Source organism: Notamacropus eugenii, chromosome 3, assembly GCF_028372415.1.
Source record: "Notamacropus eugenii isolate mMacEug1 chromosome 3, mMacEug1.pri_v2, whole genome shotgun sequence".
NCBI classification, from domain to species: domain Eukaryota; kingdom Metazoa; phylum Chordata; class Mammalia; order Diprotodontia; family Macropodidae; genus Notamacropus; species Notamacropus eugenii.
In genome coordinates, this window is record NC_092874.1 from 432,401,365 (window position 1) to 432,423,358 (window position 21,994).

At 45.1% G+C, this 21,994-nt stretch overlaps 1 protein-coding gene across 12 annotated transcripts in view; it reads right to left on the reverse strand.

The window, feature by feature from the left end:
* The window catches only part of MKRN2 (makorin ring finger protein 2), a 37,975-nt gene extending 28,776 nt beyond the window's left edge, over nt 1–9,199 (reverse strand). For 3 of the 12 annotated variants that reach the window (XM_072598445.1, XM_072598439.1, XM_072598440.1), the window contains exon 1: nt 6,486–9,199. In XM_072598445.1, coding sequence (XP_072454546.1) covers nt 6,486–6,511 — 26 coding nt within the window. In that variant the 5' untranslated portion in view covers nt 6,512–9,199. Of the gene's footprint in view, nt 1–4,531; nt 4,617–5,993; nt 6,317–6,485 lie in introns of those variants that run through there. The other 9 variants (XM_072598442.1, XM_072598446.1, XM_072598448.1 and 6 more) reach the window with 6 other exon arrangements.
* Nucleotides 9,200–21,994: the final 12,795 nt, after the last annotated feature.

Sequence of the window (21,994 nt, forward strand, 5' to 3'; positions counted from 1 at the left end):
CCTCACTCCAGCTTTCTTGGCTTTCCTCCTCATTTGGAGCCTTATCATTCCTGATCGTATTCTTCTGTACATGTCTGTACTGCATCCCCACTGGTCTCTTCAGAGTAGTCTCCCCCTTCCTCTTCACTGAATCTCTTTCTTTTTGTGTCTTCAGAATTTCCTTCTTCCCAGCCCTACTGAGAAGACTTTGTATAAATTTCATTTACAGGATCCAACCCATCCTCTGAAAGATGCTCAAGGTTTCCAAGTCAGATTATGCACATCTTTCCTTTTCTCTTATCTCAAATTCTAAAATAGAGTTATGTTGTATAGGACAGAAGCCCTCATCACCTATCAAGGCCCATACAGATCATCTAAGCCTGCATGGTTCTTTTCATGGTAGAAAAAATACTCTGCAGGTAAAACATCTCCTGGACCAGGGTGAGCTTGAATCCACTCCCAATAACATGGAATCCTTGATCTAAAATTCTTCTTTAGTCACATACACATACACTCCCACCTCCCCAAGGCAGGCTCCTTTCAGTTGCATCAAGAAGTCCTGACCAACTGCCATTTCAGGGTCAAGTCATTTGCATGGTCAGAGGAGCCATGTAGCACAGCTTGCTGTTGCTGCTATTGAGGGACTCTAAGAGACTCCTCATCCATCTATAGATGTGTCCTTTCAGTCCTGCAGATGTCTGATGATTCTAGTTGACCACAATTAATACTCTATGTTCACACCTTGATGCTAGGCTCAGGATCTGCTTCCTGAACTTCTCATCTATGTCCTTTTTATTTCCAGATCTCCTGACAATATTATTCCCAATATTATGATGTCCCTGATGACAAAATTCTTTATCTTAACCCAAATGCTAGTCTCTGCTATGCTTCCTCACTCATAATCCCTGCATCTCCTCACAAACATACCTTACCATGCTCCCTCTTTCCATTCCCACATTATACTCTGTTCCTTTTGAATAAGTTAAATCATTCCACAGCTGTACTTCAGTCAGGGATTTCTTCTTACCCTTCCTACCCCTACTTCTACTTATGAAGTCAAATTTGTTTCTTTGCATTAGGATCTCTCTACCTTGTCTGCTGTGCATGAAAACAGGCTGAATATTATCTAGTCTCTTTTTCTTTCTTAAATGTTTGTTAAACTTTGGTAAGCCCAGAGAAAAATGTCTCTGAAAGATGCAAAGCTGAATTCTGCAAAATAGGTCAAACCAAGCCTACAGACAAAAGGAGAGGTCTACTATGTAGGTAAATGGCTCAACAATTTTCAGTACAAGGACACCTCTGTGGATGGTCAGAGGCAGCCCAATATGATCACCAATCCATCAAAGAAATTCAGCACAGTGCTGTAAGGAAAGAGTAGGACTGAATGTCAGAAAGACCTGAGTTGAGCTCCAGCCTCACTATTTACTAGCTGGCTCAAATCACTTAATCGGATTCTCAATTACTTACTTCATCTGTAAAATGCGGATAATTCTGGTCTCTTTTAGCCCCTGGTTTCTGAAAGATCAGGACAGATATGAAGATGGAAGGTGTGTCAGAGACCATCTCATCCAACTCATTTTACAGAGAAGGAAACTGAGGCCCAGGTCACAGAAGCAGTAAAGTAGCAGTTGCTGTTGTTCAGTCATGTCCAACTCTTCGTGACCTTTACTATGGTCCACAGGGACCACAGTACACCAATGCTGTCGATGGAGCTTTCTGGGCAAGGATACTGGAGCAGTTTGTCAATTCCTTCTCTAGTGAATTAAGGCAAACAGAGGTTAAGGCTAGTAACTTGCCCAGGGTCAAATTTTAGTGTCTGAGGACACATCTGAACTCAGATCTTCCTCGATTCAGGCCCAGTGCCCTATCCACTGGGTCATTATGGTGTTTATACTGACTATTAATACCATGGAAAGCAATAACAAATTATTTAAAATAACAAATACACATTTTCTAGCACATTAGTGCCATTTTCGATATCACTTAGGAAGTCTCCAAGAACTCTCCACCTATTAACTGTTCTCCAGCTTCAAGTCTTAGGAGTTGCCGCTGGCACTGAAAGGTTAAGCTGCCTGGACCTGCCTAAGGTCAAATAACCAAAGCATCAGAAGTCACACTAGAAAGAACCCACACAGGTCTGGCTAACCTAAAGGCCCACTCTCTATCCTCCCCACCACCTGACTAAATAAAAATTGTTTTACTTAGGTTAAAATGAAAACAAAATTATAGGACTCCTAGAAAGTAGCTAATTGATACCCAGAATAAACAACAAGCTAGTAAGAAACAACTTTGATGTTTTTCCCAAGCACTAGACAGAGGGGCCTACATTATCACACAACAGATGGCTGGCAAAGTGCTGGACTAGACACTCACTTTTTCAGCCTCCCTAGAGGATTGTCAGGCCCCTTACCTGGGAATGGAGAGAGCAGCTCTAGACTCTTAGCTCCACAAGCAAGCTAACGATGCTGACAATGAAATGAAATTAATTTCTTGCTCCAAGCTGAAAGTTCCAATTTGAGCCCCCAAAGTCTACACTCAGAATGAACAGACCCATATAATCAATCTTTGAACTCAATACAATGAGGAGTTCTATAAAATAAATCTATTCTGATTTTCTGAAGTCCTTCCAGTGTTTGGGTTAATCTTGAATCCTCATTAAATCCCTTATACCAAGTTACTGATATAAGAAAAACCTTCTCCATATATTTTCTAACACTGAGTTTAGTTTCTATTCCTTAACCGTATGGAAAAGTTTATGAATAGTTTCTATTTCTCTAAATCTATAATCCTATTATCAAACAGTGATGTACAAGATGTTGGTTCACTGGCCATCTTCTCAATTTCTTCTCTCTATATTCTCTGGGGGACCTTATCCATCCCTTTGGTTCAACTATGATCTTTATGCAGATGATTCACAGATCATCTCTCTTGTTGGCTCTAACTTCATATCACAAATTGACTAGAGGTACACTAGACTCAACGTTTTTGGAAAACTCATTTATACTCCTGACTGACTCACTGTTAATTTCCCTACATCTATTCATAATCCCACCACCCTTCTAAAATCACCTGTTTCACATCCTTGCCTCTTCCCTCCCCCAACCTGTCAATTCTCCCTCAACCCCATCGCCTGCACATGGCCCATGGCACCTCATTCCCCAGTTACAATCCTGCTCTTTACCATGATGTACCTCTCTCCTCAAATACTTCCTCACCAGGACTATCCCAATGGCCTCCTAAATGCTCTCCCTATCTCCAATCTCTCACCCCAACCCAGCTACCGCATGGTATTTCTTCTGTTTTTTAAATTTAGTTTTAAATGTTCACTTTCATACAATTTTGAGTTTTACATTTTCTCCCCTCTCCCCAAGATGGCATGCAATCTGATATAGGTTACATATGTACAAACATATTTAAACATATTTCCACATTGGTCATGTTGTAAAGAAGTATTAGAATCAAAGGGCAAAACCAAGAAAAAAAGAAAGAGGGAGAGGCTTTGATCTGCATTCAGACACCATAGTTCTTTCTCTGAATACGAACAGCATTTTCCATCATGAGTCTTTTGGAATTGTCTTAGATCATTGCAGTCATAGCACAACATAGCTTGTTACTCTTATAATGTTCTCCTGGTTCTGCTGACTTCACTCAGTATCGATTCATCCAAGTCTGTCCATGTTTTTCTGAAGCCTGCTTTCTCATCATTTCTTATGGAAAAATAGTACTCCATTACATTCGTATACCACAACTTGTTCAGTCATTCCTCTGGATTTCCAGTTTGTGGCCACACCACAAAATGAGCTGCTATAAATATTTTTGTACATGTGGGTCCTTTTCCCATTTTTATGATCTCTTTGGGATACAGACCTAGAAGTGATATTGCTGGGTCAAAGGGTCACATGGTATTTCTAAAACAAGGGCTTTTTTTTTTTTACTAGGTCTGTCTCCATCCTTCCTGTGTAGGCTTAGTGAACATCACTCTCCTCTTCATTTACCTGACTGTTTCAGCCACTCTGGCTTATTTGCTGATCCCTGCGGACAACACTACATCTCCCCTTGTCCGTCCCTTTATACTTATACCCCTTGCCTGAAATGCACTGCCCTGCTCACTCAACCCTCATCTGTGGAATTCCTACTTTCCTCAAGGCTCAAATCAGATGTCACCTCCTACAGGGGGGGCCTGGCCCCTTCCTCTCACTAGCTAATGCCTTAACTCAGAAATGACTTTATATTTATTTTGCCTTTACCTATCTGTGTTTATGCTTTCCCCTCCAGTAGAAAGCCAGCTCCTTGGGGACAAAAATGTGTTTTTCTTCTTTTTTATCCCCAGGGCCTATGGTTTACCAAAGGTTCATTGCATGAAAACAGATGAAAATGTTTGTCCCAGAAACACTGATGTATATCCAAAGTCAGGTCACTTTATCACTTCAGTCTTTGGTCTCCGCGTTTATAAAATATGCATAACACTAATTACAATCATCTATGCAGATAAGCATTTTTATCCCTAATTCTCATCCCCTTTCAATTCAACAAACATTTATTAAGTACCTACTTTAGTACACAGAAACGTGGTTGAACCAACAGCCTTGGAATCCAGAAGACCTGGCCCCAGGCTGGCCTTCCTCACATAAGCCCTCAGCGTCTGAAGACCAGAAAGTAAAGACCAGTTGCTTGTTGTGCACATGGAATGTGTGATCTCGGACGAGGACACAATACCCACACGTCTCCACACAGATGAGAACACGGGGCCTGGAGTCGGGAGGATCTAAGTTCCAGTGCAGCCTCTGGGTCTGGCTCAGTGCTACCATCTGTAAATGGAGATAACCGCACCTCCCTCCCAGGGGTACTGTGAGGCTCCCGTGAAACAATCCCCTAAGGTGCTCCGCAGCCCTTAAACTGCCGCACAAACCCCAGGCCCTGGTGAGTGTCAGGCCACCGGGCCCAGACGGCTCAGGAGAGGCAAGCAGGGCTGGTGATCTTACACAGCCCTCGCTCACTCAAGTCAGCGACCACCACGAGTCACGACCTCACCTGAACGTCATGGTCCTCTTCGGGAAGGAAGGACAGACACAACAACTGTACAGACCCCAGCTATGGTTAGTAACCGCCACCGCCACCGCCACCTGCGCAGGGTTAGCTAGGTGGCACGGGGGCCAGGCCAAGCCTGGGGTCAGAGATGGCCTGGGACACTCACCAGGCACGGGGCCTCTGGCAGGGCACTTCACCCCCTCCCCTCAGTCTTCTCGCCTGTGAAAGCTGGACAAGGAAACGGGCAAATCCCTTCAGCCTCTTCGCCGAGAAAAGCCCCAACGGGGTCACAAAGAACCGGACACAAGTGAAAAACGCAACGAAAGCACTTGCGGTCCGTAACAGGACAGGCCCGGTACAAAATAACGGATCTGATCACCATCCCCAGGCCTTATGTCCACAAGGAGGGCTCCCCTGCGGCCCAAGCCCCCTGTCCGCGGCGGAGGTCTGTCCGGGGGCAGCCTGCTCCCCTCCGGCCTGGCTCTCGTTAATGCGCCCCCCACGTGAGGCCTCAGACGCCTTCTTTCTGCCCCCGGAGCCTAACTCTTCTTTCAGCTGAGCCCAGGGCAGTGAGCACTAACCCGCCTGTGGGCGAGTTCGGAACGCGACCCAAAGGTCGACAGGGGGAGTCAGCAAGGCGGCCGGAGGGAGGGGACGGGAGCCAGGCCTGGCCACGTGCTTTTCACAAAAATTACCTCGAGGGAAGAAGGACGAGCAAGGGCCGCGGAGGGGGGCCCCCCCGCACCGGAGGGGGACCCCCCGCCCAAGGCTCCACGCCGCCGAGGAAGAGGCGGCAGCTTCTCCCCCCCAAAGCCACGACGGAGCGACAGGAGACTACTGGTCAATCACAACCAAGGAACGCCCCCGCCCCGCCCCGGGAGGACCCAAACTGCCTCCGGCCCCGCCCCGCCCCGCGGAGCCTCTCCCCCTCTCCGGGTCTCAGTCTCCCCACCTGTAAAAGGGCCGGGGCTGAGACCGCCCCCTACCTCACAAAGTTGCGGGAGGCCCCGAGGAGACAGGCCACCGTCCCCCGCTCCGACGCAGCGCTTTCAAGCGCGGCTCGGAGTCGCTCCACGGGATCACGTGATCCCAAAGCAGGCTGGGGGGGCTCCTCACGGCGGGCTCAGCTCCAACTCGATCGTCCCACCCCCAACTAGCACTTCAATAACACTTTAAAGCTCCGGTCCCGGGTGGTCGCACGTGAGCCCCGAGCCGGCCCTCGAGAGGGGGGAGGGGAGCGCCAAACTTTGAGGGAGCCATCGCTTTACGGGCGCCTCCCGGGTCGGTGTGACCTCAGCTGACCTTTGACCTGCGAAATGGGGAAAAGCAGCGCTCGCCCGGCTCCCCCGAGCTTCAACTACTCAACAAGCGCTCGGGGACAAGGAAGCGCCGGGGCCGGGAAGCGCTCGGGAAGGAGGCGGCTCCCCTCCCCCTTTCTCCCAGGTCCCCCTCCCTCGGACCCCTCCCCCAGGACTGACCGGCACGTGACCTGCTTGGTGCTCATGATGGAGGGTGAGTGACTTTAGGACGGACGGCTGGATGGAGAGGCGGCCGCTCGCGCACCCCCGCCGCCGCCGCCTCCGCTCCCGAGCGCTTGGCCTCTTCCGCCCGGGGCGCCGCTGCTCTGTCCCGTCCCTCTGCCCCGTCCCTCCGCCCCGCCCCGCGGAGCCGCTGCGTCACCGGGCCCTCAGCTCCGCCCTCTCGGGCCTCACCTTGGTAGCGCCGGCCGGAAACTCCGCCGCCGTCACAATTGGTTCCGCCTCCCGGACGGAGGACCCGCCCCCGGGTGCCGCGCGTGCGCACAGCCTGGCTCCTCCATGTGCGCCTAGGCTTGCCTGGTCGCGCCTCCTGTTGCCTCGTGCTCCCTCCTGCAGCTTCGACTTCACTGCGGCCCTTGCTCTGCCCTGGCCAGGCGTCTAGTCCCATCCCCTACCCCTGCTATCCCATCTCCCCTTCCTCAGCCCCCTTGGGCTCCAGCCATAGCCCCTCTAACTGTGGCTCCACGATCCCCCAGGGAGCCTCGGCCGCCCCGGCCCCCTCCTTCCTGTGTTTCAGCAGGCCCTGCTGAGCCCGCTCCCCCTGCCCTCTGTGACCCTCCCCAGACAAAGGCTTCTCCACCACCCTGTTTGTCCCACTGGAAAACCCCCCGTGGACAGATGCTTTCCACGGGTCCCTCCCGGAGCCCCTGTCCCGACCGTCCTCTTTCAGCTTCCCTGCCCTGCCCCCGTGGCTCATTTTCTGCCTTTTCCCATCTTCCTCATCTGCGTCCCTCCCATGATTGCCTTCTCTTGGCTCCGGCTCCCACTCCAGCCACTCCTTGTCCCAAACGACATTTTGCGTCCTCATTCTTTCCCAGTTGTCTCTTCCCCGATACCGTCTGTTCAGATAACCCCTGCCCAATCTCCAGGGCTGGGGGCACTGGCTCAAGTCACAGGTCCACCTGCCCCCTTCCAGCTCCCACACCCTGCCCAGGTTGTCCCTCCGAAGCCATCTCACTTTACCCTTCCTTCTGGCATTGTCATCGTCACTATACTCTTCCCCATCCAAATAGTCCCTCTTTAGCCTTCTCCCCCTGTCCCAGTTGTCTTTGGGGCTCCCAGTTAGCCCAGTTTCCCAGTTAGCCCTCCTCACGTACCTCCCCTTGTCCCGATTTTCCCTCCCAAGCCTATCCTTTTCCAAATTCTCCCTCCCTGTTCTTGCACCTCTACCCAAGCTATGATTCCTCTTCCCTCTTACCCTTCTCAGGTCCTTTCTTAGCCCTGTCACCCCATCCCAGCTCTCCCTGGTTGGGCACCTGTGCGTGTCCTTCAGTCTCCTCCCCCTGTCCCAAGAGCCCTTCCTTAGCCCTGTCACTCCATCCCAACTCTCCCTTGACAGGTACCTCCTTCTAGCTAAATTATCCCTCTTCAGGCTTCTCCCCCTGTCCCTAGAGCCCTTTCTTAGTCCTGTCACCCCATCCCAACTCTCCCTTGACAGGTACCTCTTTCTAGCTAAATTATCCCTCTTCAGGCTCCTCCCTTTGTCCCAAGAGCCCTTTCTTAGCCCTGTCACCCCATCCCAGCTCTCCCTTGACAGGTACCTCCTTCTAGCTAAATTGTCCTTTGGGCTCCTCCCCCTCTCCCAAGGGTCCTTTCTTAGCCCTATTACCTTATCCCAACTTTCCTTTATCAGATACCTCCTCCCATCTAAACCATCCCTCTTTGGTCTCCTCCCTCTGTCCCAACTGTCTTCCAATCCTCTCCTTTTGCTTAAATTGTCTCTCTTTAGCCTCCTACCTCTTTCCCAGTTATCCATAGGAAACCTTCCCAAATCCACATTGTCTTTCCTTAGTGTTTTCCTTTTATTCCAATTGTTTTTCCTCATCGTCCTGTCCCAGTTGTCTGTTCCCAGAGACCTTTTCTTTTCCCAACTGTCTTTCCTCATTCCCCTGTAATTGTCACAACTGCCCTTTGCCACCCTTCCCCTGTCCCAACTGTCCCTTCTGAGCCTTCTCTTGAGAGTGTCCTTACTCTGTCTTCTGTCTTTGTCCCAATTTTCCTTTTTCAGTCTCTTCCCCCTTTCCTGAGTGTCCCTCCCCAGCCCAAAGTCCCTTTCCGAACTGTCATTCCCCAAATACATCCCCCTTTTCCACTTATTTCTTGACGGCACCTTCCTATCCAAACTGCGCCTCTCCAGGCCCCTGACTCTGTCCGGACTGGCAGTCCCCAGTTCCTTGTTCATATATGTATTATCCATACCATTCAGCCGTCTCATTGCAATTTCCACACTATCCCTCCTGAGTCCATTTCTCCAAAAGAAAAAATCCTTCTTAAGTTCTCTATCTCTGCCCGACATATCTCCATCCAAATTATTCTCTAATAGCATCGTTCTTCCATTGTGACTTGACCTAAGTAACCCTCTATCTGTTTCCCAAAATGCCTTTTTGAGGCTCTCTTCATCCCAACTGACCCTTCCTGGGGTCCTTTTCCCCCAACTGTCTCTATTGGTACCATCCCAACTGTCCCTCTCGTTCCCATTCCACTTGTTCCTTTTCATCCCCTTCTGTCCAAGCTTTTCTTCCTCATTCCTTTGTCTCTGTGCCAGGTGTCCCACCCCAATCCTCTCCTCCTGTCCAGACTATTTTTTCCCAGCCCCTGCTACCCTCCCAACTATCCCTCCCCACACCCCTCCCTTTCCCAACTGTCCCCATTTATAAAATGAAGGGATTAGCCTGGCTGATCTCTCAGCTTCCTTCTAGCTCTAGAATTCTATGTTCCATGATCTTTACTCAGCTTTCTTGAACCTAGTATGGCAGCATGGCATAATGGAAAGCACTGGGTTTGGAGTCAAAGAACCTGGGTGCAAATCCTGATTCTGCCACCTGTGTCCTTGAATAAGTCACTTAATCCTTCATGGGCCTCAGTTTCCTCATCTGTAAAATTAAGGATTTGAACCAGGTGACTGCTAAGGTCTCTTTTAGCTCAAAAGGTATGAAACTATGAATCCCTTCTACCTACTCCCTTCCCTTCCTCCCCCACCAAAAAAAAGGGAAAGGAAATGGAATGAAGAGAAGTAGCTTTGAAAACTGGATAGAAAGCCCCCCAATTATCTCCCATTCTCTCTTCTCTTTCGAAATACCCTCTTTTATCTTTCTCAAATCTTCCCTTAACCCTGTAACCCCATCCTAGCTCTCCCTTGCCAGGTACCTTTACCTCTGCAAATTAGCCTACCTCTTCCCTGTGTCCCAAGAGAGTCCTTCTTTAGCCCTGTGACCCCATCCCAACCCTATTTAGGTGCCTTTCCAGCCAGTTTCAAATCTAGTCCTCTTCATCCCATTTCTTCTCATTGTCCTTTTTAAATTTATTTTTGGCAAGGCATTGTGGGGGAGTAGGTGAAAGGGATTCATAATCTCAGATTTATAGCTAAAAGAGACCTCAGGAGTCACTTAGACTTATCATACAGATAAAGAAAAGAATGACAGATAATTATATGGGCCACATCCCTGAAATATTTCATTCTTTCTACCTGTCCCCATTCTTTTAAATCTATCTGTAATGCATGTAGCACTTAATTCCAATATTCTCATGTTTTTTATCTCTTTTTACTTGTTTATTATGTAGGACAGGTTAAATTGGTTTGTCAGGGCTTTTTGGGAAATCATGCATCCTGCAACTTCCCTGGGTGTTTGCAAGCACTCCGGAGATGTGGTAGGTAATTCAGCACTTGGGCTTGGGGATGGTGGTGAAGGCAATGACTTAACTTCCTGGATCCTCTGGACCATATGGTATCATGGTACTTAAAGGACTCATCACGATGGTATGATCCGAAAAACCCTTCCTCTGGGGTCTTTTTCCCCCAACTGTCTCTATTGGTACCATCTCAATCATCTCTTGACATGGGCAGAGGGGCAGGATGCCATTCCCATTTAAAAGAGAGACAGCTTCTAGCTCTACCTCTTCCTTTGACTTTCCCTGTGGCCTCCTGTAAATCTAAGCCTTCTATTGAGTGAGAAAGCATATCACATCATGGTCTCATCATAAGCCACATTGTAGCGCCAGTGCGATATTCACAGAGCCTCTGCTAGGCCTCCCACAAACCAGCTCCCTTATACAAAATCACAAGCAAGCTCTTTCACTCATGCTAGCCATGTTTCCCTGTATCCTTCCTAGCTCTGACTAGACTCTAACTCACTTCCTCTCAGCTCTGCTCTAGCTCTACCTCTTCCTCTTTCACCCTTCCTGTTTTACCTGTTCAGCAAGCTCCTCCCACCACAGGCTTCATGTGACTCAGACCTCTGTGTGATCCAGGCAGGTCACGTGGGCCTGTTAATGAATGGGAAAGATCTCCCCGTTTTAGTTATCATTGAGTGGGATAGGTTTAGTGAAGACTTCTCAGATTGTAATTCTTCTCCCAGGGGTGAGGTAAGACTGAGAGGCTCAAGGTTACTATATTTTTAGAACAGAATAATTCCATATAAGGATATAAAACTGTGTAGTACATTAGAGTCTCAATGATTGGGTAAAGTTTACCTAATTCTTCAATGTCTTCATTTCAAAAGGGATTGGTTAAATTTCATGTCTAGAATGTAAGATCATATTCTCAGCTAATGAGAATAATGGTCGGGGGGGGGGAGGGACTTGCGTTAGGGTCTATATAAATCACTGCCTTTTCTTTGTCTTCGACTTTCCTACTCCAGGTGAACTGCTGTAGGATTGTCCCGCTTCTCGAGAATCTAGTAAATCAACTTTCTGTCATCACTTTGAGAGGGCTCTGAGTAATTGATTTATGTAGGGACCTGAGCCATCCCACACACCATTACATCCAGCCCCAAGATCTTTCACATCCATTACATAAGTCAGGCCAGTGGGACAACTGTTATCAATAGAACTTTAACAGGGATAACAGAAAAATAAGCACATAAAACAATATCTTAGGGTGGGTCTTAAGCACAAGCACCTTGTCATTCCCTCATTGAACAAATGGGGCCCAGAATCTTGGAATAAAAGGCAAAGGTCTCTTCTTCCATAGCCACTGAGACTGGATGTAGAGCTGTCCCTGTCCCAAGAGGTCCCTTTCAAAATGTCAGTTCTTTAGCTGGCATCCAGAGCTTGGTCAACACCAGGTCCAGGGGTGACATCTGACTTAAGTGATCAGACATCAACGGGTGGAGGGTACTAAACCTGGAGAAAACAAATCTGACAAACAAGGTGAACAGACAAAAAGCCAAAAAGAAACGAAGAGACAATAACCAGCAGCAGGGTAGATATGGGGTCAGCCATGCTTCGGTAGCCCATGAACCCGCTGTGGTAACCTCATTCACTGTTGTTTACTGTTTTCTAACTTGCAGTTTTGGGGGTCATCATTCTGGCTAGAGGCATACTTTGTTTAATCTGAGCTGGGGCCTGGCCAACCTCACATTCTCCCTGCAGCTGTGATGAACCTGGATACAATGTTTCGGGAGGATCTGCAGGGGCAGTTCTCATCTCCTGGCTCAGTCTAAAATCAAGCCTCTCTCAATACATTTTATGTAGTTCATTAGTTGGAATGCCATCTATTCTTCTAAAATCTACCCCTTCTCTTAATAGAGAAGTAAACAATTCTTGTCAGTCTATTCTGATTGTGAATCTGCTGACTATTTACTCTTCTCTCTCGAGGAAATTTGTCTTTTTCTGATTCCCACCACCCAAGATACCAAAGATTCTCCCATGCTTTGGGTGAACCAACTCAAATTATCTGTGACCTTTTGCTAAGTAAAATCCTGTTACCTCCCTAAACACTGTGGGGGCCCCTGATTCTCCTGCTTTCTTCTTAGTGCTGTCTAAACCTCAGGCTCCTCATTTGTTTCATTCTCCTCCCACACATCCTCCTGGCCTGTGTTTAGGCTCCAGTCAAGTCCAGCCTGTGCCAGGCCTGCAATAACTTTCCTCCTCCTCCTGTGAGCCAAATCAACAACCGCTTTTTCTCCTAAAGGACGGTTTGAATGCTGCAGCATAAAAAGCCTGTTATGCAAACTAGCCATTCCCTCTCCTTCTGAGCTTTCTCTTCCAGCAGCTTGTCTCTGCTTTTACATATAATTTGATAGCTTGTTAGCAAGGCCCAGACTCTCCTACACACCCCTGCCTTTTCTTTCCCTGGTTCTATTGATGTTCCCTGCAAACATCTTTCCAAGTCTCTGGATTCTCCCCTTTATTCCCAATTTTCACAGAACCCTGTGCTTTTATTTCATTCTCTTGCTAGGAAGGAATAAGGCAAATCCTCCCACCCTGGGACATCCATTTCTTCCTTTGTCTCCTCTGCCTTTCTGTCTCCAAATAGAGGTCTGATATTTCCCAGTCTTATCCCTGTCACCATTTGTAACCCCAATGCAATATTCACAGCACCCACACTGGCCACTGCTGGTGCAATTCTGAATCACAGAATACAACAGACTGCACATGGAAGACAGAAGAACCAAAACATTTATTCAGACATCAGAAAGCCAAATCCATCATAGTAACAAAAGTCTAGACGCAGTAACAATGCAGAGGACAACTCCAGCCCCAAGCCTTCCCCCTGCTAGGCTTCCCACAAACCAGTTCCATTAAACAAATCACAAGAACACTCTTTCACTCATGCTAGCCAGCAGCCTAGCTCTCACCAGACTCTGACTCACTTCCTGTCAGCTCTGCTCTAGCTCCACCTCTTCCTACTCCACCCTTGCTGTTCTACCCATTCAGCAAGCTCCTTCCACCACAGGCTTCATGTGACTCAGACTTCCATGTGATCCACGCAGGTCACATGGGTCTATTAATGAATGGAAAAGACCATTTCAATGGCCATTACATACATCTAAATGCTAGCTAGAGTAGGGGAGACATCAGTGAGAATGGAACAGAATAATCATTTATTGAGCATCTATGTGTGCCAGACACTTTACAAATATTATCTCTAAGTTATTATCTGCTTGTCTTTCTGTTTTGTATTTCTTGAATACCATCTTCCTCAAAGTGGACATATTCAATACTTAAATAATCCTATTTTAGAAAAAAGAAATTGCATAAGCTCCCTAGGAAAAAAATCCCAGGATCCATGGATTCACAAATGAATTCTACCAAACATTTAAGGAACAATTAATTCCAATATTATATAAACTATTTGGAAAAATAGGCAAAGAAGAAGTCCTACCAAATTCCTTTTATGACACAGATTATGACACACTTAAACCAGGAAGAACAAATACAGAAAAAAAACTACAGACGAATTTCCTAATGAATATTGATGCAAAAATTTAAAATAAAATACTAGCAAGGAGATTACAGCAATTTATCACAAAGATCATACATTATGGGCATGTGGCATTTACACCGGAAGTGCAAGGCTAATTCAATATTAGGAAAAATAACAAAACAAGCAAAAATCTTATGATTATCTCCATAGATGCAGATAAAGCTTTTGATAAGATCACAATACTCATTCCTACTAAAAATCATAGGAATAAATGGAGCTTTGCTTAAAATAATAAGTAGCATTTATGTAAAACCAATGGCAAGTATTTGTTATAATGGTGATAAACTAGAAGCTTTCCCAGTAAAATCTAGGGTGAAGCAAGGATGCTCATTATCACCGCTATTATTCAATATTGTACTAGAAATGCCAGCTTTAGTGGTAAGAGAGGAAAAAGAAACTGAAGGAATTAGAATAGGCAATGAGGAAACAAAACTCTCACTCCTTGAAAATGATATGGTGGTGTACTTGGAGAATCCTAGAGAGTCAACTAAAAACTAGTCAAAATGATTAATAACTTTAGCAGAGTTGCAGAATATAAAATAAACCTACAAAAATCATCAACCTTTCTGTATATTACCAACAAGGTCCAGGAGCAAGAGATGAGAGATTCCATTTAAAATAACTGTAGTCAATATAAAATCCTTATGAGTCTATCTGCCAAACAATCCCAGGAACCATATGAACATAGTTACAAAACACTTCACACAAATAAAGTCAGATTTCAACAATCGAAAAAATATTAATTACTCATGGGTAGGCCAACCCAATATAACAAAAATGACAATTCTGCCTAAATTAATATTCTTTATTCAGCGCCATACCAACCAAAAATTATTTTATACAGCCAGAAAAAATAAAACCAATTTACACGGAAGAACAAAAGGTCAAGAATTTAAAAGGAATTTATGAAAAAAAAGAGGTGAAGGAAGCTATAGCAGATCTCAAAGCATATTACAAAGTGGTAATTATCAAAACAAAACAATCTAGTACTTGCTAAGAAATAGAGTGGTGGATCCATGGAATAGATTAGTTCCATGGTACACAGTAAGAAGCCCATAGTTATCTTGTGTTTGATAAATGTAAAGATCCAGACTTTTAAGAAAAGAGCTCACTATTTGACAAAAACTGCTGGGAAAACTGGAAAGCAGTTTGACAAAAGGTAAGTATAGATAGACCAACACCTTGCACTGTATAACAAGATAAGGTCAAAATGGTTACATGATTCAGACATGAAGGGTGATACCATAAGCAAATTAGGAGGGCAAGGAATAGTTTACCTGTCAGATCTATGGAAAAGGGAAGAATTTATGACCAAAACAGATAGAAAGCATTACGGGATATAAAGTGGATAATTTTGATGACCTTAAATTAAAAATTTAAAATAAAAAAAAACCAATACAGTCAAGTTTAGAAGGAAAGCAGAAAACTGAGGGGGTGGGGAGGGGGAAGAGAGGGAAATGTTTACAGCAAATTTCTCTGATAAAGGTCTCATCTCTCAAATATATAGAGAACTAAATCAAATTGATAAGAATGAGTCCTTCCCTAATTGATAAATGGTCAAAGGATATGAACAGGCAGTTTACAGATGAAATTAAAACTATCTATAGTCATATGAAAAAATGCTCTAAATCACTACTTATTAGAGAAATGCAAATTAAAACAACACTGAGGTACCATCTCACACCTATCAGACTGGCCAGGATGATAGAAAAGGAATTCTGAAATCTCCTTATCTGATAATCTATTGGTTTTCCACACCTCCCTCTGCCTTCCCTTACCAAACTCTGCACTTTATCCATACTGTGACCTTTAATCCCTTAACCCCTCACTTCTCTCCTAAGCCATTTTCCTTGGTTTAGCTACTTTTTCTTCTTTTCTCCATCTTGACCCCTCAACTTGAACTTAGTGAATTAGTTCAAACCTACCCTATCCTCTTCTTTTTAGTCTGTAACCCCCTTATATTAGCCATTGCACCCTGCCAAGTATCAGCTTTGTTATCACTCCCATCATCTGTTGCCTTTACTCCTACACATGAGCTAGTCAATGCAAGGGGAGAAAATCATGAAATTGTTCTCACACTACAAATTTATGTTACACAGCCTTAACTTAGCTTTCACTGCTGCTAAGCAATCCTACTCTACTTCCTTTATCAACTCACTATCCCACCCTCCACAGTGACTATTCTAAACCCCTTTTCATCCCTCTTCCACTCCTCCCTTGCCTCCCTCCCCTCCCCACTTAGTTGAGAACTTTGCCTTAGATTTTGCAGAAAAAAAATTGAAGCCATTCACCCTGAGATCCATCTTTTCCCTCCTCACCTCACATCACCAGGATCCCTTTTTCCACTTTCTCCTCCTTCACCCCTAACTTGAATGAAGAAATGGCTTTACTCCTTACCTTGACTAACCCCTTCTTTTGTTCAAGTGATCCCATCCCATCCCATTTTCTCCAACAGATTGTCCTCTGTGTTATCCCTACTCTCACTTGTTCTCTTGGTATCCCTACTCTCACTTGTTCTCTTATCTCTCCCTGCCAATTGGCTCCTTCCCAACTGCCTACAAGCATATCTATGTTTTCTGTGTTCTCAAAAAAATCCTCAACTGATCTGTCCATGTTAATTAATGTCCTATTTCTCTTCTGATGTTTGTGACTAAACTCTGTGAAAAAGCCATCTACAACAGTGCCTTCCATATTTTCTCTTCTGAACCCCTTACAATCTGACTTTCTACGGTATTATTCCACCCAGTCGACTCTCCAAAGTTAGCAATTATCTCTTGATTGCTGAATCCAGTGGCCTTTGCTTATCCTCATTCTCCTTGACCCCTCTGTGTCCTTTGACACTGTTGATCACTCTGTCCTCCTTGATATACTCTCTTCTTTCTAGGTTTTCAGGACACCCTCTCTCCCAGTTTTCCTCCTACCTATCTGACCACTCCTTCTCTGTCTTCTTTGCGGAATTCTCCTCCAGATCACACCCTCTAATATAGGTGACCCACAGGGTTCTGTCCTGGGCTCTCTTCTTTTCCCTCTTTGTAGTACTTCACTTGGTGTAATCATCCGTTCCCATAGATTTAATGACCATTTCTATGCTGATGATTCTAAAATCTGCCTATCCTTCCCCATCCTCTGCTGACCTCCAGTCTTGCATTTCTTTCACAGCTGTCTTTCAGAAATCTCTAACTGGATGTCCCATAGATGTCTTAAACTCAATATGCCCCAAGCAGAACTCATTGTCTTTCTTTTTAAACCCTCCCTACTTCTTGCCTTCCCTCTTACTGTAGCGGGCAACACCATCCTCCCAGTCCCTCAGACTTACACCCTTGCATCCTGGACTCAGGAGTCATCCTGGACTCCTCCCTATCTTTCAACCCCCCACCCCCATCCAATCTGTTGCAAGGTCTGCTGATTTCACCATTGCCACATCTCTTGAATACACCCCCTTCTCTCTTCTGACAGTGCTACCACTCTAATGCAGGCCCTGAATCTCTTCTATTTTTTTTTATAATTGTATTTATTTATTTTTAGATTTCGACATTTATTTCCACAAATTTGAGTTCCAATTTTTTTCCCCATCTCTCCCCTCCCCCTACCTTGCATTCTGATTACCTCTTCCCTCAATGTACCCTCCCTTCTATCACACTCCACCCTTCCCTTTTCCCCATCTTCTCTCTTTTCTTCTAGGGCAAGATAAATTTCTATACCCCATTACCTATGTTTCTTATTTCCCAGTTATATGCAATAATAATTCTCAACATTTGTTTCTAATACTTTGAATTCCAACTTTTTGCCCTCCTTCCCTACCCATCCCCACTGAGAAAGCAAACAATTCAATACAGGCCATATATGTGTCGTTTTGCAAAAGACTTCCATAGTAATCATATTGTGTAATACTAACTATATTGCCCTCCATCCTACCCTGTCCCCCCCTTTTTTTAATTCTCTCATTTGACCTTGTCCCTTCCCAAAAGTGTTTACATCTAGTTACTCCCTCCTCCCATTTGCCCTCCCTTCTATCATCCCCCTCACCCCACTTGTCCCCTCCTCCTCTACTTTCCTGTAGTGTAAGATAGATTTTCATACCAAATTGAGTGAGCATGTTATTCCTTCCTTAATCCATATGTGAAGAGGGCAAGCTTCACTTTTCCCCTCTCACCTCCCTTTTCTCCTCCATTGAACAAGATTTTTCTTATCTTTTATGAGTTATAATCTGCCCCATTCCATTTCTCCCTTTCTCCTCCCAGTATTTTCTTCCCTCACCCCTTAATTTTTATTTTATTTTTTTAAAGGATATCATCTCTTCTGATTCAACTCAACCTGTACTCTCTGTTTATATATGTGTGTGTGTGTGTGTGTGTGTGTGTGTGTGTGTGTGTGTGTGTGTGTGTATAATCCCTCTACCTACCCAAATACTGAGAAAAGTCTGAAGAGTTACAAATATTATCTTTCCATGTAGGAATGTAAACAGTTCAGCTTTAGAAAGTCTTTTATGATTTCTCTTTCCTGTTTACTTTTTCATGCTCTTGATTCTTGTGTTTGAAAGTAATTTTCTGTTCAGTTCTTGTCTTTTCATCATGAATGCTTGAAAATCTTCTATATTATTGAATGACCATTTATTCCCTTGAAGTATTATACTCAGTTTTGCTGGTCAGGTGATTCTTGGTTTTAATCCCAGTTCCTTTGACTTCTGGAATATCCTGTTCCAGGCCCTTTGATCCCTTAATATAGAAGCTGCCAGATCCTGTGTTATCCTGATTGTATTTCCGCAATACTCGAATTGTTTCTTTTTAGCTGCTTGCAATATTTTCTCCTTGATCTGGGAACTCTGAAATTTGACCACAATATTCCTAGGAGTTTCTCTTTTCGGGACTCTTTTAGGAGGTGATTGGCGTATTCTTTCAGTATTTATTTTGCCCACTGGTTCTAGAATATCAAGGCCCTAAATCTCTTGATGAGGACAACCTTACACCTAGATTATTGCAGTAGCTACTGGTGGATCTGCCCACATTATTAAGTCTCTACCCATTCCAGTCTGTCTTCCAGCCACCAAAGTACTTTTCCTAAAATGCAGGTCTTACCATGTCACCAACCCTCTTACTCAATAAACTCCAGTGGCTCCCTATTGCCCCCAGGATCAAACACAAAATCCCCTGTGTTTAGAGTATATAATCGAGCCCCCTCTTACCTTTCCAGTCTTCTTACACCTTACTTCTCTCTATGTACTCTTTACTCCAGAGTCATTGGCCTCCTGGCTGTTCCATGAAGACGCTTTATCTCCCTGCTTCAGTATTTTCTCTGATTGTCTCCCATGCCTACAACATTCTCTCCTCATCTCTGCCTACAGACCTGCCTGGCTTCCTGTAAGCCCCAACTAAAATCCTGTCTTTTACTGTGGTCTTCCCTCTGTTAATTATTCCCTATTTATCCTGTCTATAGCTTGCTTTGTATATATTTGTTTGCCTGTTATACCCCCTTTAACTGTGAGCTCCTTGAGGGCAGGGACTGTCTTTTGCCCCTTTTTGTATCCCCAGCCTTTAGGCACAGGGCCTGGCACATAGTAGGCACTTCACAGATTTTTATTGATTTGATTGATGATATGTAAGCCCCCAGTGAATAGGGATGTATTGCACAATGCCTGGCACATGTTGTTACTGAGTTGTTTCAGGCATGTCCAACTCTTCATGACCCCATTTGAGGTTTTCTTGGCAAAGATACTGCAGTGGTTTGCTGTTTCCTTCTCCTGCTCATTTTACAGATGAGGAAACTGAGGCAAACAGGGTGAAATGACTTGCCAAGGGTCATGCAACTATTAAATGTCTGAGGTTGGATTTGAACTCAGGTTCTCCTGATTCCATGGTCAATGCTTTATCCACTATGCCCCCTGACTGCCCTACATCCTAACACATAGTAGGTGCTTAATGAATATTTGTGTCGATTGCTTTATATTCATATAGCCTCCCAAAGTAGAGAGCTAAAGGACCAAGATTCCATGGCGACAAATGAATCTGAGTCTAGCAGTTCTAGTGGAGGAAAGCAAGAAAGCCACTCTAGAGATGATTGCTTTAGGCCTTTTGATTTGTTCATTGTTCTACCTGGGGTCACTTTAAAGAAACCCCTCCCCTGTGGGGTGGACAAGGGCCTGGCCAACGGTGCAAGTCCTGCTTGAAGCAAAGAACTGGGAACCAAAAGACCCAGCCCCCCTTGAAAGTGTGGGCCTGTGTAAAAGAGCCACCTAGTTCTCACTAAGCTTCTACTTTATAGTCCATACAACTGCCAGGCTTTTATCCCCAGCACCTCCAGATTCTTTTGTTGGTGAATTACATTGTAAAATTGTACCAAGCCCGAGTATGTTACAAAGGCACCTAAATCAGATCCAGGATGACTCAAAATAAATCAGCCTAAAAAGCCGCAGAGGAAAAACCAGGTGGATGAAAACTATTATTGTGCAAATGGCTGACTACTGCAGTGTCTCTGCCTAGAAAACTCCAAATGGGATCACGAAGAGTCAGGCATGACCGAAACAACTGAACAACAATGACATGACATGTGATTAGACAGGTTGTTCATTGAGTTAGTGCATCAGTTAGCTCGTGAGTCTTGATCAAGCATAGACAATGGAAAAACAGCTGGTCCCAGTCAGTCAATAAGCATTTGTTGAAGTCAGTAAGCATATATTAACCACTTACTATGTGCTACATACTTGTGCTAAACACTGGGGATTAGCGCAAGAGAAAAGCAAAAATTAGTTCCAGCCTGGTCTCAAGGAACTTGCAGTCTAATGGGGGAGACAACGTTCAGACAACTGCTCACAGACAAGCTAGTGACAGGATAAATGAGAGAACCACAGAGAGAAGATGAGCATCAAAGGTGATCTGGAAAGGCTTGCTATCGAAGATGAGATTTTACCAGAGATGCCAGTTCAAGATGTCTAGGAGAGAGAGATATGAAACTGAATGATAGGCCTTGAGAAATAGATCTGGGAATCATCCACATAGAGATAATGATTGAGTCCAAGAGAACTGCTAAGATAGCCAAGTGAAATAATGCAGACGAAGAAGATAAAAGGTCCTAGGACAGAGACTTGGGTGGGGGGCACCCATGATTAATGGGCCAGATTAATCTCCAGCAGAGGAGACTGAGAAGTGGTCAGGTAGGAGGAGAACCAAGAGAGAGTAATGTCATGAAAACTTAACCTCCAGAAGTCATCAGCAGTGTCAAAGTTGGCAGAGAGTTGAAGAACAATGAGGACTGAGAAAAGACCATCAGATTTGGCAGCTTGTGATTTTGGTTTTTAGTTGAACGATGGGGTTGGAAGCCAAACAGTAGAGAGTTAAGAGACTGAGAGAAAAGGATTGCAGCCAAACTTCTTAAGGAGTGTGGCCATAAAAGGGAAGAGAGACGTGTGATAGTAGCTGGTAGGGATGGATGGATCAAGTAAGGGCTTTTTGTGAGGGTGGGAAAGAAATGGAGATGTTGGTGGAGAAGAGAGATTGAAGATGAGAAGGAGGATGATAGGATAATCTGCAAGAGAGGATGGGAAAGAATAGGATCACTTGTGGATACAAAGGGGTTTGCCTTGTCAAGGAGAAAGGCCACCTCTTCAGGTGAGACAGGAGTGAATCAGGATACAATGGCAGAAGGCATCCGGGTGATGGGGAGATGAAGAACCAAGGAAAAGAGGGAGGGGGAGGTGTGGGAGATTTGAGGAGGGATGAAAGGTCTGGAGAAACCACTGTCATGAGTGGGCTTGTGAGTCAATGGGGATTGCTTTGCCATAGTGAGGACCCAGTTGAGATGATGCAACATAAATTTAGAGTGGACCTAGTCAGCAGTTTCCTTGTTTTTCTCTGTTTAGCAGCATGTGAGGAGTGAAAGATGTGGATCACTGACACTTTAGAGCAAGATTGGTGTTGGAATATGGAGACTAGGGATAAGGATAGGGCAGAGTGGAGCTTGTTTACCATGGGGATCAGAATGGGGAAAGGAGGAGAGTAGCCAGAGCAAGGGTGATTGCCTGGAAAAGAATGGAAGGGGGCCCGGAATTGGAAGCTATGATGAGGGAAAAGAGCAGAGTTGAGAGAGAGGGTGGAATTACAGCAGACTGTGATCTGAGAAGAGAATGTCAGAGTCCATGAAGATGGACATGATGGCAAGATCAAGGGTAAGCCTGAAGGCTGAGTAGTAAGACAAGAATGACCTAGGCTGCCTTTGTGGAGTTATACAGTATTTTTAAGGCTCCCCAACT